Raw genomic sequence first — 14,608 nt, forward strand, 5'->3', positions numbered from 1 at the left:
TAAAGAATGTTCTTATGGAGTTCTGGGCTCTAAGGGACATATGAAGAGCTATGTCCAAGCACTTTGTGTGTGTGTGAGAGAGAGAGAATGAGAGAGAGCAAGAGAGAGAGAGAGAGTGAGAGAGCTAGCAAGTGCCAGCCTGATCAAAAATCAATAAAAAAACTCAACCCAAACTCACTGCCATCAAGTCAATTCTGACTCACAGTGACCCCTGTTGGGTTTCCAAGGCTGTAAATCTCTATGGAAGTAGATCACCTCATCTTTCTTGGAGCAGCTGGTGGGTTCAATTAACCACTACACCACCAGAGCTCCTTAACAATCACAATCCCACCAAAAAACCCTGCCATTGAGTCGATTCCAACTCATACCCATCCCCATTGGGTTTCCAAGGCAGTAAATCTTTATAGAAGTGGATTGCCCTGTCTTCCTTCCATCGAGCTGCTGGTGGGCTTGAACTGCCAATCTCTGGTTAGCAGTCAAATGCCTTAGGCACTGCACAAATGCTCAAAGAGAGGTGTGTGCAAGGTTAGAGTAACAGCAGCAGGCGTAGAAGGAAAATCTTTTGCTTTTTAGGATGATGCTGACAATACAAGAGCCAGTTGTTTTTTTAAAAAACCAAGTTTTTAGAAGAGCAGCTTCTGGAATAAAATACGATTAAGGTGTATGTATATTGCTACTTGAGTTATGTATTTAAATTAGCCTTCATCTCATTTAACAAATATTCCCAGCTTAAAAAAAATCACCTTTCACACAGATGGGGCTGAAAACCCCTGAACCCAGCATGTCCATAACTATACGTAGGAAGTTATGTCCAAACCCAAATTTCAAAATATTATGAAAACAAGCTCAGACAGATACACTTGGCTACATTAACACACTGTTTATTATGCAAATAATAAAGACTTTGATTGGACTCTGTCACTGTTAATCAAGAGCACAAAAGTTAAACTTGCAGTCTCATGTTTCTAAGTTTGAAGAATGCACTCTGGAAAGATGAAGGAAATGTTGGGTATTGTTGAACCCAGAAAACAAGCTTGAAATTCATGTGTTAAGAGTTCTGATCACAGTTCTCTTACCGCTCCTTTAATCATCCTGAAAACGTTTTATGAGGGGCTATCTATTAATAATCAACTAATTGAGAAAAAAAATTATAAAGATTAAGTGCACAAATACAAAACATGCAAAGCAGCAGAATCAAAACCTTCAAAGCCAGAATGCTGCTTTCAGGTACTTTAAGGTACTATATCATCTGCTGTGGTGGGTTGTGAAGCCAGTCCCTGTAGGAGCACTGGGCCTTTTACCTTATTTCTTCTTTTTCAGCTGCTTCCATGGTTCCCCAGTAGCTCCGGTAACTGGCTGCCGATTCTCAGGCCAAAGCGATCTCCTTAAAGCGCCAATTAGCCGTCTTTTTAAATTACAGCCAATACCACCAGTGAGTTTCTGGAAATGGAATCTCCCTTCAGGTCCTTGAGACGAATCCTGCCTCTTTCTTCTGAGGCTTCTAGGTTCTAACTAATGTTTCTAGTGGGCAATTTTTCAGTGGTTATGAGCAGTTGATGAGGAAATGTGCTTTCACTACGTTGTCTCAGAACTGAAACTGTGTTTGCAGAGGGGGCGTGGGCGAAATGAGTCCTAGCGGGTAAAAATCCAAGAGCGTGAGAACTAAGAGTAGCGTAAAGTACTGAAACAGCCTCCCATATTAAGGTGAAGCTTCTGCAGATTTTATTTAGGTGGTGATAATGCCACAGATAGAGGAAACTAACTCCCGTCCCGTTTTTAGTTTCGAGTGGGCGAGCGCCGGCCGGGTCACTGCTGGAAGCTGATGTTCTGCACCATAAATTCCAGGGCTAAAAGGGTCCTTTAAAGATCATCTATTACACCATCGAGTGCAGGAATAGCTTCTCCTCCACCTCTGCCAAATTTCAGTCTCTCCTTGAGCATTTCCGAAACTCACTTCTAGATTCCAATCAGGCAGCTAGACATGGCTTTCCCAGACCTCTGGCCATTAAGTCTGACTTAGAAGGGACAATGGGCTGAGGCAAGCGGGAGAGGAGAGACCTAAAAGCTGCACGGGTGCCTGCCTGGTACCCAAGCACTTCGAAAGCTGGAAGAAAGAAGAGAAGATTAAGGTCAGAGTGGCGATCGGACATCAACCTAACACGACAAGCTGACCAGCAAGACGATTTTGTCTCACGCGAAGCGATGACGACTGCCTGAGGGAGGGGCCACTGGGACACAAAACAAACAAGGGCCCGCAAGGTTTTGAAGCCCGGATGAACCCGCCCCCAAAGCGGAGCCGGAAGAGGGAGGAACGGACCGGAAGAAGGTGAAATGCTTTCGGTAGACCCTCCACGGTTGTGAAGATGGCGGCGGCTGCGTGGCTTCAGGTGTTGCCTGTCATTCTTCTTCTTCTGGGGACTCGCCCATCTCCATTGTCATTTTTCGGTATAGGACCGGAACCTGTAGCTGCTGCCGACCGATCGAAGTGGCACATTCCGATACCGTCGGTAAGTGTTCAGTTCAATAGTGAGTGAGCCTAGAGGAACAAGGGGTGGTGCTACGGTGGCCCAAGGGGTCCAGGAAGAGTCTATAAAAGTCCGCTTTCCAGAGCGATGGGGTTGCCGGGAGAGTCTGTGTCGCTGGCCAGCAGGGACCTACCTGTCTCCCTGGAGTTGAAAACAGCACGCTTCTTTGGGATACTAGCCGAAATGTCATGGCCACTTAACGAGTGGTGGAGCGGTTTCTTATCAGGAAAGTAAGCGAACTCTTACTGGCTGACTTGGGACTTGGAAACTTGATGTGTAGTGAAGAGAGTAGTTTCTCTTTTAGCTGAAGCTTCACAGACTCCACTGACTGCGGGTTTGATGAGACAGGTATGTAGGTAGGCATCTTTTCTGTTTGTTTGATTGGTTTTCTCTGCACTTTTTTGTTTCTGGTAATTCTGTGCACAAAACTTTGAGTTTTCTTTACACTTTCAAATGATTATTTTAAGCTTCCCTGTGTAATTCAGATGTCTAGACATCTTTTACATATATTTTAACATGGAAACGAGTAAAATGGAAGGAATAGCATTTAAAAACTTAATGTTGAAGGCTTGTATTTCTTTCGGACAATTTTCTAGCTAGATTAGGCCTCTGTCCCCTCACCGCTTTTTAAACTTCATTTGAATAAGAGGTAACAGTCCTGTGAGCAGACAAGAACCGGACGCAGGCAGAAAATGCTGAAAACCGTTAGTCCTATAAAAACGCGTTGGCCTTTTTGCATCATTCAGCTCTGCTCTTTGATTGAAATACCCAAATCTTGTTTGGACTTATATATGGCAAACTTTATTGGTTTTGTTCATTTGACGACGATCATTAGGTCCTTTTAGGTTTTTATCTTTTGTTATTAAAATGGTAAATAGTTAAGCCCTTTTAGATTTAAAAATAAAACTGGCTATCTGCCCATTTGAAAAAATGTTTGCTTATTCTAGGCAGGGATCAGTGAGTAAAGGAAATGAACCGATTAAGAGGTTTCAGCCATAAATATTTAAGCTAAATTGGTGTTTCTAGTATCCTTTCCTGGATACCGACCTGTGTGAAAAAATCTTGTCTGCTCCAAGGGGTAAAGTCCTGCAGTTTGGGTATGGTTGAATTTTACTAAAGGGAGAAATGCTGACATCTACTTTTTTTTTTGTTGTTGTTAAGAAAACAAATTTGGATACTTTATAACTTTAGGTTTTCATACCAGCTATATTCTCCCTTGGGAATTAAATGGTCTGATGCTAATTACCTTTCTCTGCTTTATCTTTGCAGGGGAAAAATTATTTTAGTTTTGGAAAGATCCTCTTTGGAAATACCACTATCTTCCTGAAATGTGAGCTTTTGAATTTCATGAAGTTTTTATACACGTTCTTGAGTAGTATTTTAAACTTTTAAGTTACTTATTTTCTGATTTTAATGGATTACTGTCAACTTTTTTGTTTTAATTCTTAAAATTTTACTTGTGAAATATATGTAACAAACCATTTCAACCATTTTTATGTATACAGTTCAGTGGGATTATGGCATTCACCATATCGTTCAACAATCACCACTATCCATTTCCAAAATTTTTCATCACCTTTAACAAAAACTCTGTACTGCTTAAACAACATCCCTTCTCCCCTGCATCTCTCCCTGGTATCCATCAAAACCCAAACCAAAACCAACCCACTGCCATCAAGTTGATTCCAACCCATTGCGACCCTATGGAACAGAGTAGAAGTACACCCTAAGAATTCCAAGGCTGTGAATCTTTATGCAAGCAGACTGCCACATCTTTCTGCCATGGAGCAGCTGGTAGTTTGAAACAGCCAACCTTTTGGTTGGCAGCTAAGTGCTTTAATCACTGTGCCATTGGGACTCCTTTACTCATGTCAAGTATGACCTTCAGTGTATCTGCATTAGCCTCTTCTGGATATTTCATAAAAGTGGGATCATACAAAATTTGTCCTTTTGTGTCTGACTTCACTCACCATACTGTTTTCAAGGTTCATCAGCATCCCAGCATGTATCAGCACTTCATTTCTCTTTATGGCTGAATAATATTCCATTGTATATATGCACTAGCAGTCCTGGGGTTACAAATGCCCAACATAGGTACAACCTGTAGTTATGAAACAACTTCTATAAAGCCTATTAAAAATTCAAGGTACATACAATTCATAATTACAAATGGATGCTGCTTTATGATACACACCGAAACATTATTATTATTATTGTGTTACTTGCTCGGTAAAGTAGTGGGTCAGCAAAAAAGAGAGAAAGACTCTCAAGAAGGTGGATTGACACAGTGGTTGCAATGATAGGCTCAAACAGAGCACAGTTGTGAGGCTGCCGTAATGGCTACAATATTGGGTTCAGACATAGCAACAATTGTGAGACTGGTGCAGGACTGGGCATTTGTTCTGTTGTACATAGGGTCTCTATGACTCGAGCACCTACCAACAACAATTGTACTATTATGTTAAAGATGTTTTAAGTATCTGGAAATGTTTCTTTAATGGTTTTTTATTTATAGAAAGGTACACTATATGCCATAAGCTATATTTTTACACAAATAATGTGCACATTATGTGTTGTTTTTTGTTTTGTTTTTGCAAACAGCAACCCCCTTCTACATCAGTTTCCTATGTGTATATGTACATGGGTGCATATTTACATGGGCATATTACATGTGAAAAATATGGTACTAAGGCAGACATTTGACTAACTGAGGTTAGATATGAATAGATTTAGGAATGAGCTCATTCATAGTCCAGAGACTGCCAGAACTACATTTTGTTTATTCACTCACTTGTTGATGGATGCTTGAGTTGTTTCTTCCTTTTAGCTATTATGAGTGGTGCTGCGGTGAACATTGCTATACAAGTGTATTTGTGTTCCTGCTTTCAGTTCTTTTGGATATATATCTAGGAGTGGAATTGCTGCATCTTAAGGTAGTTCTGAGGAGTTCTGGTAGTATAGTGGTTAAAGCATTGGACTGCTAACCAAAAGGTAGGCAGTTTGAACCCACTAGCTGCTCCATGAGAGAAAGATGAGGCAGTCTGCTTCCATAAAGATTTACAGCCTTGAATGCTATGCAGTACTAAAGAATAATGTATAGTCTGCAAACCGTCACATAATATGGATGAACTTGGAGGACATTATGCTGAGTGAAGTAAGTCAATCACAGGACAAATACAGTATTAGTTCTTTATTGTGGAGAGTCAAGGAAAGGTTTATATATGGAGGGAAACTTTCTTTGTTGGTTGCGAGGGGTGGGAGGGAAGGAAAGGGAACACTGAAAAAAAAAATGCATTGACCCATCTCACTTGAGTTTTGTGTATTTCACTGTACATAAATTATATCTCAGTAAAATGAAATTAAAAAAGATTTATAGCCTTAGAAACCCTATGGGGCAGTTTTACTCTGTTCTCTACAGTTGCTCTGAGTAAGAATCGATTTGGTGGAGTGGGTGGGTCAGGTAGTTCTATGTTTAACTTTTTCAGATACTGGCAATCTGTTTTCCATAGTGTCTGCATCATTTTACAATCCCACCAGTAGTGGATGAGGGTTCCAATTCTTCCCATCCTCTCCAATAGTTGTTGTTTTGTTTCTTTCTGATAATAGCCATCATAATGGGGGTGAAATGATAGCTCTTTGTGATTTTGATGTGCATTTCCCTAATGACTAATAACTTTGAACATTTTTTCTTGCATTTATTGACCATTTGTATGTCATCTTTGGTGAAATGTCTCTTCAAGTCCTTTGCTCATTTTTGATTGGGTTGTTTGTCTTTGTGTTGTTGAATTGTATTTTTTTCAAAAAACATATTCTGGATGTTAAACTCTTATCAGATACATGGTCCCCAGAGAGTTCTCCCAATCTGTAGATTGCCTCTTTGCTGATAAAGTCTTTTGAGGCACAGAAGTTTCTAATTCTGATGAAATCCCATCTGTCCTGTTTTTGTTGCTTGTGTTTTTGGTATCATAACCATGATTACATTATTGAAAATTGAGTCTTAAACCATTGCTCCTCGACGGCATATAACAACTAACAACAAAAAGAATTTTATAGTTTCAGTTCTTACATTTAGGTCTTAATCTGTTTTGAATTAATTTTTGTATGTGGTATGAGTTATGAGTCTAACTTCATTCTTTCACAGGTGGAAATCCAGTTTTTCCAATACCATTTAATGAAGACTATTCTTTCCCCATTGGAAGGATTTAGCATCCTTGTTGAAAATCATTTCATCATAGATGTATGGATTTATTTCTAAACTCTCAAATTCTTTTCCATTGGTCAGTGTGTCTTCTATTACACAAAAAAAGCACTGCTGTCCAGTCTGACTCATAGCGACCCCTCCTTGGGTTTCCGAAGTGGTATTACTACGAAAGTAGATTGACCAACCTTCCTTCCGAGGAGTGGCTGGTGGGTTTGAACCTCCAGCCTTCTGGTTAACAGTGTAATGCCTTAGTAGCTCTGTATACTATATTTTGAAATCTGGAAGTGGGTTTTCCTACTTTGTTCTTTTTCAAGATTGCTTTGGCTATTTAGAGCCCCTTAACAGTTCCAGAGGAACTATGGTGGTATAGTGGTTAAGGTGTTTGGCTGTTAAACAGAAAGTTGGTGGTTTGAACCTACCATCTGCTTTGCAAAAGAAGGATGAGACAGTCTTCTTCCGTAAAGATTTACATCCTTGGAAACGCAGTGGGGGTCGCTGAGAGTGGGAATTGATTCAATGGCATTGAGTGTGGTTTGGTTTTTTTGGTTACAATTCCAAATAAATTTGAGGATTGGCTTTTTGATTTCTGCAGAGAAGATTTTTGGAATTTTGATAAGAATTTTGTTGAAGTTATAGTTCACTTTGAGTACTATTGATATCTTAACAACATTGCTTTCTAATCTGTGAACTCAGAATGTCTTTCTGTTTATTCAGGTTTTTAATTTCTTTCAGCAGTGCTTCAGTTTTCATGTACAAGTCTTTCACCTCCCTGGCTATATTTATTCTAGATATTCTATCCTTCACATTCTATTATGGTGGAATCATTTTCTTAATTTCCTTTTGTAAGAATGGAGTGGGGGTGGTGTCTGACCTCCTAACTTCATAAAGGAAGGAGGAGGATCAAAATCAACAGCGCAAGGTTGATTCTTATATGGCAGAGGTCAAACATGCCTCTGCCCTCAAACCTTTTTTAAGCAATTCTGACACCATCTGTCCCTCCACTGGCACTTTCTACTTCTCTCTTGGGTTGATAATTTGTTGCAGTGGCCACACCAATACTCAAAATTAGGAGTTTTAGTAGGGAAGTAACAGGTTACAATTCAGGATCAGAAATGGCTCAGGATATAGTTCTTCCATCAGGACAGACTCTTCTCAGCAGTGCCCACAGGCGCAATTCTCTCTGGCCCTCAACTCTCGGCCGTGCAACCTCTTGGCCTCTGCCCTGATTGGGAAAATTGTTAAAAAGCTCTTTAGCTCTACTGATAAGTGCCCAGAAGCACCCTCCTTTTCCAGTAAGCCTTGGCCTATAGGTGCTCAACTTTCTTCCTCTGTGGGTTCAGCAAACCTAGCTCTACCAAGAGCCCAGAGGCAACCCACTCCACTAGCAAGCCTCTTGTCCAAAGGTACTCAACTTTCTTGTTTCAGTCTTGTGCTGATCTCTTGGTTCTGCTGTTGCCGTTTCTCTGCCACTGCTTCTCGCTGTCTCTGAAAGGTGTTACAGCTCTTTCTCTGTCTCCTGGATCAAGGAGGTTCTCAGCACAGGGATCTTCAGTCCAAAGGATGTGCTCTACTCCTGACTCTTCTTTCTTGGTGGTTGTGAGATTCCCCCTTTTCTTGCCTCTGGGATGGCTCATTTTAAGCCTAGTGAATGGCAAAACTGACCCATGTTAGGGTTTCATACACCTTATTTACATGGTCTCACCCCTCACATAGGTGCCATGCACCTTATTTACGTTACTAGAAAGCTGTCCCATCTCCTTGATTGTCCATAAGCACTTCACATTTGCACTGTCATAGTGGGTGTTACAGAGAATATGGTTAGAAGGGCCATATTAAGTATTTCACTGTACCATGGGCCACTCCTTGGCTCTTCTAGCCACTGGCTTTTTCATGCTTGAAGGATTAATTTCCCCTTCCAGGTCATTTTACGAATTCAAAACTGTCGTCAACAATTAGTCCCTCCATAGGGTAAAAAGCCTTCAGGGTGAGGTTACTCAGGTACTAGCCATTCAGGTCTTCTGCAGGTATCCATCTGATCTGGTCAGGTTCTCCAAAAGTCATCTTGGCTTCATCCCTTTGGCCTCTGATAAAATTTAACTGAGAGAAATTATTCCCTTGCTCTGAGCCTCAAGAGGTATCAGCATAGTAATACCCTTAAGGGACTTTTAGTGTAAGCACATTCACAAAAGTGTGTAAGCCTTTATGCTTTTAAAAATAACTTTATGCCTTTAAAAAACCAAACCAAACTCAATGCTGTCAAGTCAGATCCGACTCATAGCGACGACTCTTTGGATTTCCAAGGCAGTATCACTATGGAAGTAGATTGGTTAATCTTCCTTCCAAGGAGTAGCTGGTGGGTTTGAACCTCCAGCCTTCTGGTTAGCAGTCACATGCCTTAGGTACTACACCACCAGAGCTCCCCTTCATGCCTTTATTTCCCCGTTTTTGATAGTCAATATTTAAATTGCCCATTCCTGTCAAACCGGTACTGAGGAGACAAGCATGTTCCTTGCTCTGAGGATCTTCTGTTCATTTGGAACTTTGAGCATCTGAAAAAAACCAAACCCACTGTCATTGAGTCAATTCCGACTCATAGTGTCCCCTTTGGGTTTCCAAGGCTGTAAATCCATAAGGAAATAGATTGCCTCATCTTCCTCCCACAGAGTAGCTGGTGGGTTTGAACTGCCAACTTTCTGGTTAGCCTTACCCACTATGCCACTATTCATATCAATATCATTGATATCACACACATGGTGCAAGCTGGATTCAGAAGAGGACGTGGAAGAAGGGATATCATAGCTGTTGTCAGATGGATCTTGGCTCAAGGCAGAGAATACCAGAAAGATGTTTACTTGTGTTTTATTGACTATGCAAAGGCATTTGATTGGGTAGATCATGACAAATTGTGGATAACGTTGAGAAGAATGGGAATTCCCGAACACTTGATTATACTCATGAGGAACCTGTACCTTGACCAGGAGGCTGTCGTTCGAACAGAACAAAGGGACACTACATGGTTTAAAATCAAGAAGGGAGTGTGTCAGGGTTGTATCCTTTCCCCACACTTATTCAATCTATATGCTGAGCAAATAATCCGAGAAGCTGGGCTACATGAAGAAAAACGTGGCATCAGGATTGGAGGAAGAATCATTAACAACCTGAGATATGCAAACAATACACCTTTGCTTGCTGAAAGTGAGGATGACTTGAGGCACTTACTGATGAAAGTTGAAGAATACGGTCTGCAATATGGATTATGTCTCAGTATAAAGAGAACAAAAATCCTCACAACTAGACCAATGAGCAGCATCACAATAAATGGAGAGAAGATTGAGGTTGTCAAAGAATTCACGTTGCTTGGTTCTACAATCGATGCCAACGGAAGCAGCAGTCAGGACATTAGACAACGTGTAGCATTGGGAAAGTCCGCCACGAAGGAATTGTTTCAAGTGCTGAGGAGCAAGGATATCTCCTTGAGGACTAAGGTGCCCCTGACACAAGCCATGATATTTCCAGTCGCCTAGTATGCATGTGAGAGCTGGACAATGAATAAGGAAGGCCGAAGAAGAGTTGATGCTTTTGAGTTGTGGTGCTGGTGAAGAATGCTGAAAGTACCATGGACTGCTAAAAGAACTAACAGATCTGTCTTGGAGGAATTGCACCCAAAATGCTCCTTGGAAGAGAGAATGGCCAGACTTCGTCTCACCTATTTTGGTCATGTTGTAAGAAGGGACCATTCCCTGGAGAAGGATGTCATGCTTGGTAGGGTGGAGGGTTGACGAAAGAGGGGGAGGCCTTCAACAAGATGATTGACACAGTGGCTGCGATGATGGGCTCAAGTATGGCAGGGATCATGGAGCTGGCGTGGGATTGGTCGGTGTTTCGTTCTGCTGTGTATGGGGTTGCTATGAGTTGGAAACGACTCGACGGCACCTCACAACAACAACTATGCCACTAGAACTCTGCAAAGTCCAGTCCAGGGCAGATCATCAAATTACTGTAATTTACACCAGCTCACAGTGTCAGACACCTTTCTCTTCATTTGATCAGGTTCTAATCAGGTCATCCTTAGCCACCCTGGCTAGATCAGTGGATACCAGGCATGGGCAGGGAATCTACACACCTCCCTGCACTTTAGATCAGCCAGCCTTTTCTCTGTGTCTCTTATCCCTAGCCTGCAGTAGGCTAGGTCACCAGGTGCCACTGGAACATGTCCAAACTCAGTTCAACTCTTCATTACTGTACCTCCCGTACTTCCACTCATCAAGCCCATATCTATACACAGGGCTACTGATTGAATTGACAAAATACCCATTGAGATGTTTCAATAAATGGATGCAGCACTGGAGGAGCTTACTTGTTTATGCCAAGAAATTTGCAAGACAGCTACCTGCTATCAACCAACTGGAAAAGATCCATATTTATGCCCATTCCAAACAAAGGTGATCCAACAGAATGCGGAAATTATTGAACAAAATGATTGCTGTCACATACATGTAAAATTTTGCCGAAGATAATTTAAAAATGGTTGTAGCAGTAGTTGATAGGGAACTGCCAGAAATTTAAGCCAGATTTCAGAAAAGGGTGGAACAAGGCATATCATTGCTGATGTCAGATGGATCTTGGCTGAAAGCAAAAAATACCAGAAAGATGTTTGTTTACCTGTGTTTTATTGACTATGTGGAAGCATTTGACAGTGGATCATAACAAATCACAGATAATATTGCAAAGAATGGGAATTTCAGAACACTTAATTAGCCCATGAGAAACCTGTACATTGACCTAAAGGGAGTTGTTCAAACAGAACAAGGGCATACTCCATGGTTTAAAATCAGAAAGGGTATGTGTCAGGGTTGTATCCTTTCACCATACTTATTCAGTGTGTATGCTGACTAAATACGAAGCTAGACTATATGAAGAAGAATGTGGCATCAGGATTGGAGGAAGACTCATTAACAGCCTGGTATACGCAGATGATACAATCTTGCTTGCTGAAAGTGAAGATGACATAAAGCACTGAGTGATGAAGATCAAAGACTATAGCTTTCAGTGTGGATTATACCTCAACATAAGGAAAGCAAAAATCCTAACAACTGAACTGGTAAGCAGCAGCATGATAAATAGGGAAAAGATTGAAGTCATGGATTTCATTTTACTTGGATACACAATCAACATCTGTGGAAACAGCGGTTAAGAAATCAGACATTGTATTGTACTGGGAAAATCTGATGCAAAAGACCTCTTTAAAGTTTTCAAGAGCAAAGATGTCACTTTGAAGACTTAAGGTGGGCCTGACCCAAGCCTTTGTATTTTCATTTGCCTCATATGTGTGTTCTGGTAGCATAATGCCTAAGGTACTTGACTGCTAACCAGAAGGCTGGCAGTTCAAACCCACCAGCCATTCCTAGGAAGGAAGATGGGGCAATCTACTTCCGTAGTGATATTGCCTCGGAAACCCAAGGACGGGTCGCTATGAGTTGGGTCCCACTCGACAGCACATAACAGCAACAACGTGTGTGTTAAAGCTAGGCAGTGAGTAAAGAAGACCACAGAACTGATGCATTTGAATTGTGGTATTGGCAAAGAATACTGAAAATACCATGCATTGCCAGAAGAATGGCCAGATTTGTCTTGGAAGAAGTATATCTAGAATGCCCCGTACAAGCAAGAACAGCCAGACTTCGTCTCACATACTTTGGTCATGTTGTCAGAAGGGACCAGTTCCTGGAGAAGGATCTCATGCCTGGTAAAGTAGAGGGTCAGTGAAAAAGGGGGAGACCCTTAACAGGATGGATTGATAACAGTGGCTATGATGATGGGCTCAGTCATAGCAAAGATTGTGAGGATGGCACAGGACTGGGCAGTGTTTCATTCTTTTCTGCATAGTGTCACTATGAGTGGGAGCCGATTCGATGGTACCTGATAAGAACAATACTGGCTTGTAACAAAAAGCTTGTGTTTCTCAGGCAAATCCTTGTTTTCCATTTGGCATATCCAATCACATTTTGGCTGGAGGTGGAATTAATATGTTCTCTGTAATCTATTATATCCAGTATTCATGTCTATCATACATTTAAGGAGCTCTGGTGGTACAGTGCCAAAGGCATTTGACTTCTAACCAGAAGGTTGGTGGTTCAAACCCACCAGCCACTCTCTGGAAGGAAGGTGGATGGGGCGATCTACTTCTGTAAAGATTTACCACCTTGGAAACCCAAAGTGGGTCACTATGAGTTGGAATTGACTCAATGGCAGTGGATTGGGTTATCATACATTCAGGTCTGTTTTACAACCCTATGTAGGAGAAACATTCAGTATCCATAGTATGTTCAGATAGACATATAACCCTAAACATATAGCCCTTTTAAAAACATTCCAGTTTCATCTCCACAATTTGACCTATCTTCCCTTTCATATGAATTTGACCTTGGGCCTCTGGCTGGGTGGAACCAGTAGACCCTGGCCCCTTAATCAGTCATCTCATTTAATCAGCCTGGCTTTTGCCCCAGGCTACTCCAGATGTGGTTTTTCTCCTCTCAACTCCAGTATAACATCTTTTACTTTCTTTTTAGCCATTACAGGTGAGAAAACCAAAGTAACTATTTAAGAATCAAGTGTCACTTGACAACCAGTTCCTTCTTTCTTTTACAAAGTCTCATGCTTCCACAAGTCTAGAGCCTTTACTAGGAATCTCACTTCTGAAGCCAACTGTAAGAATGGCATATGGGTGGTGTCTGACCTTCTCTAACTTTGCAAGTGGGGAAGAGGATCAAGATCAACAGCCCAAGGCTGATTCCTATGTGAGGGAGGTCAGACATGCCTCCACACTCCAACCTTTTTACCAATTCTGACATCAGTGGTCCCTCCCATGGCACTCTTTGCTTCTCTGCTGGGTTCAGTAATTCATTGCAGTGGCCATACAGAACTCACAGATAATACTTACGATTATGGGTTTTATTAGGGAAGTAACAAGATCAGAAACAACTCAGAATACAGTTCTTTAATCAGGGCAGCCTCTTCTTAGCCCACAAACATTCCTCTCTCTGGTCCTTGGCCCCTTGGCCCCACAGCCATTTACCTCTTCCATGCTCAGGTGATACAGTGAAGTTCTTCTAGCTCTACTGATGAGTCCCTGTTGTTGTTGTTGTTGTTATGTGCCGTCGAGTCAAACCTGACTCATAGCGACCCCTCCTTGGGTTTCCGAGGCAGTATCACTACGGAAGTAGGATTGCCCAACCTTCCTTCCGAGGAGTGGCTGGTGGGTTTGAACCGCCAGCCGTCTGGTTTGCAGGCAAGTGTCTTAGCCACTATGCTACCAGAGCTCCCGATGAGTCCCTAGAGGCATTCCAGTAAGCCTTGGCCCAAAGGTGCCCTGTACGTTGGCAGACCTGGCTCTACCAGATTCCTGGAGGCATCCCACTCCACCAGCAAGCCTCCAAAGGTACTCAGTCTTCTTACTCTAGGGGCTGGGACATTCACAGTACCATCTCCTGCTGGTCTCCTGCCTGTCTCCTGAATCTGCTGCTGCTATTTCTCTGCCACTGCTTCTCACTGTCTCAGCAGGGTATTACAAATCTGTTAAGGAGGTTCAGCACTGAGATCCCAGGTCCAAAGGATGTGCTCCACTCCTGGCTCTTCTTTCTTGGTGATCATGAGATTCCCTTCTTCCTGCCTCTGGTATGGTTGCTTTAAGCTTAGTGGATGGCAAAACTTACCAATCCCCACATTAGGGTTCCATATACCTTATTTACGTAGCCCCACTTCCACAAGCATGTCATGCACCTTATTTATATTATTATTATTTTTTTTTTATTAGGATTTGGGTGAAGATTTACAGAGTAAATTCACTTTTCATACAGCAGTTCACATATACTTTGTCTCATGT

At 41.8% G+C, this 14,608-nt stretch overlaps 2 protein-coding genes across 2 annotated transcripts in view; one reads left to right on the top strand and one right to left on the bottom strand.

The window, feature by feature from the left end:
* The window catches only part of GANC (glucosidase alpha, neutral C), a 109,745-nt gene extending 108,415 nt beyond the window's left edge, over positions 1-1,330 (bottom strand). The window contains exon 1 of the mRNA XM_042783698.1: positions 1,302-1,330. Coding sequence (XP_042639632.1) covers positions 1,302-1,330 — 29 coding nt within the window. The remainder of the gene's footprint in view (positions 1-1,301) is intronic.
* A 1,033-nt stretch (positions 1,331-2,363) lies between these two features.
* The window catches only part of TMEM87A (transmembrane protein 87A), a 73,164-nt gene continuing 60,919 nt past the window's right edge, over positions 2,364-14,608 (top strand). The window contains exons 1-2 of the mRNA XM_007935284.2: positions 2,364-2,507; positions 3,795-3,855. Of these exons, the coding sequence (XP_007933475.1) occupies positions 2,364-2,507; positions 3,795-3,855 (205 nt within the window). The remainder of the gene's footprint in view (positions 2,508-3,794; positions 3,856-14,608) is intronic.

Source organism: Orycteropus afer, unplaced genomic scaffold (genome assembly GCF_000298275.1).
Source record: "Orycteropus afer afer isolate SDZICR_OR568_19922 unplaced genomic scaffold, OryAfe1.0 scaffold00026, whole genome shotgun sequence".
In the NCBI taxonomy this organism is placed as follows: domain Eukaryota; kingdom Metazoa; phylum Chordata; class Mammalia; order Tubulidentata; family Orycteropodidae; genus Orycteropus; species Orycteropus afer.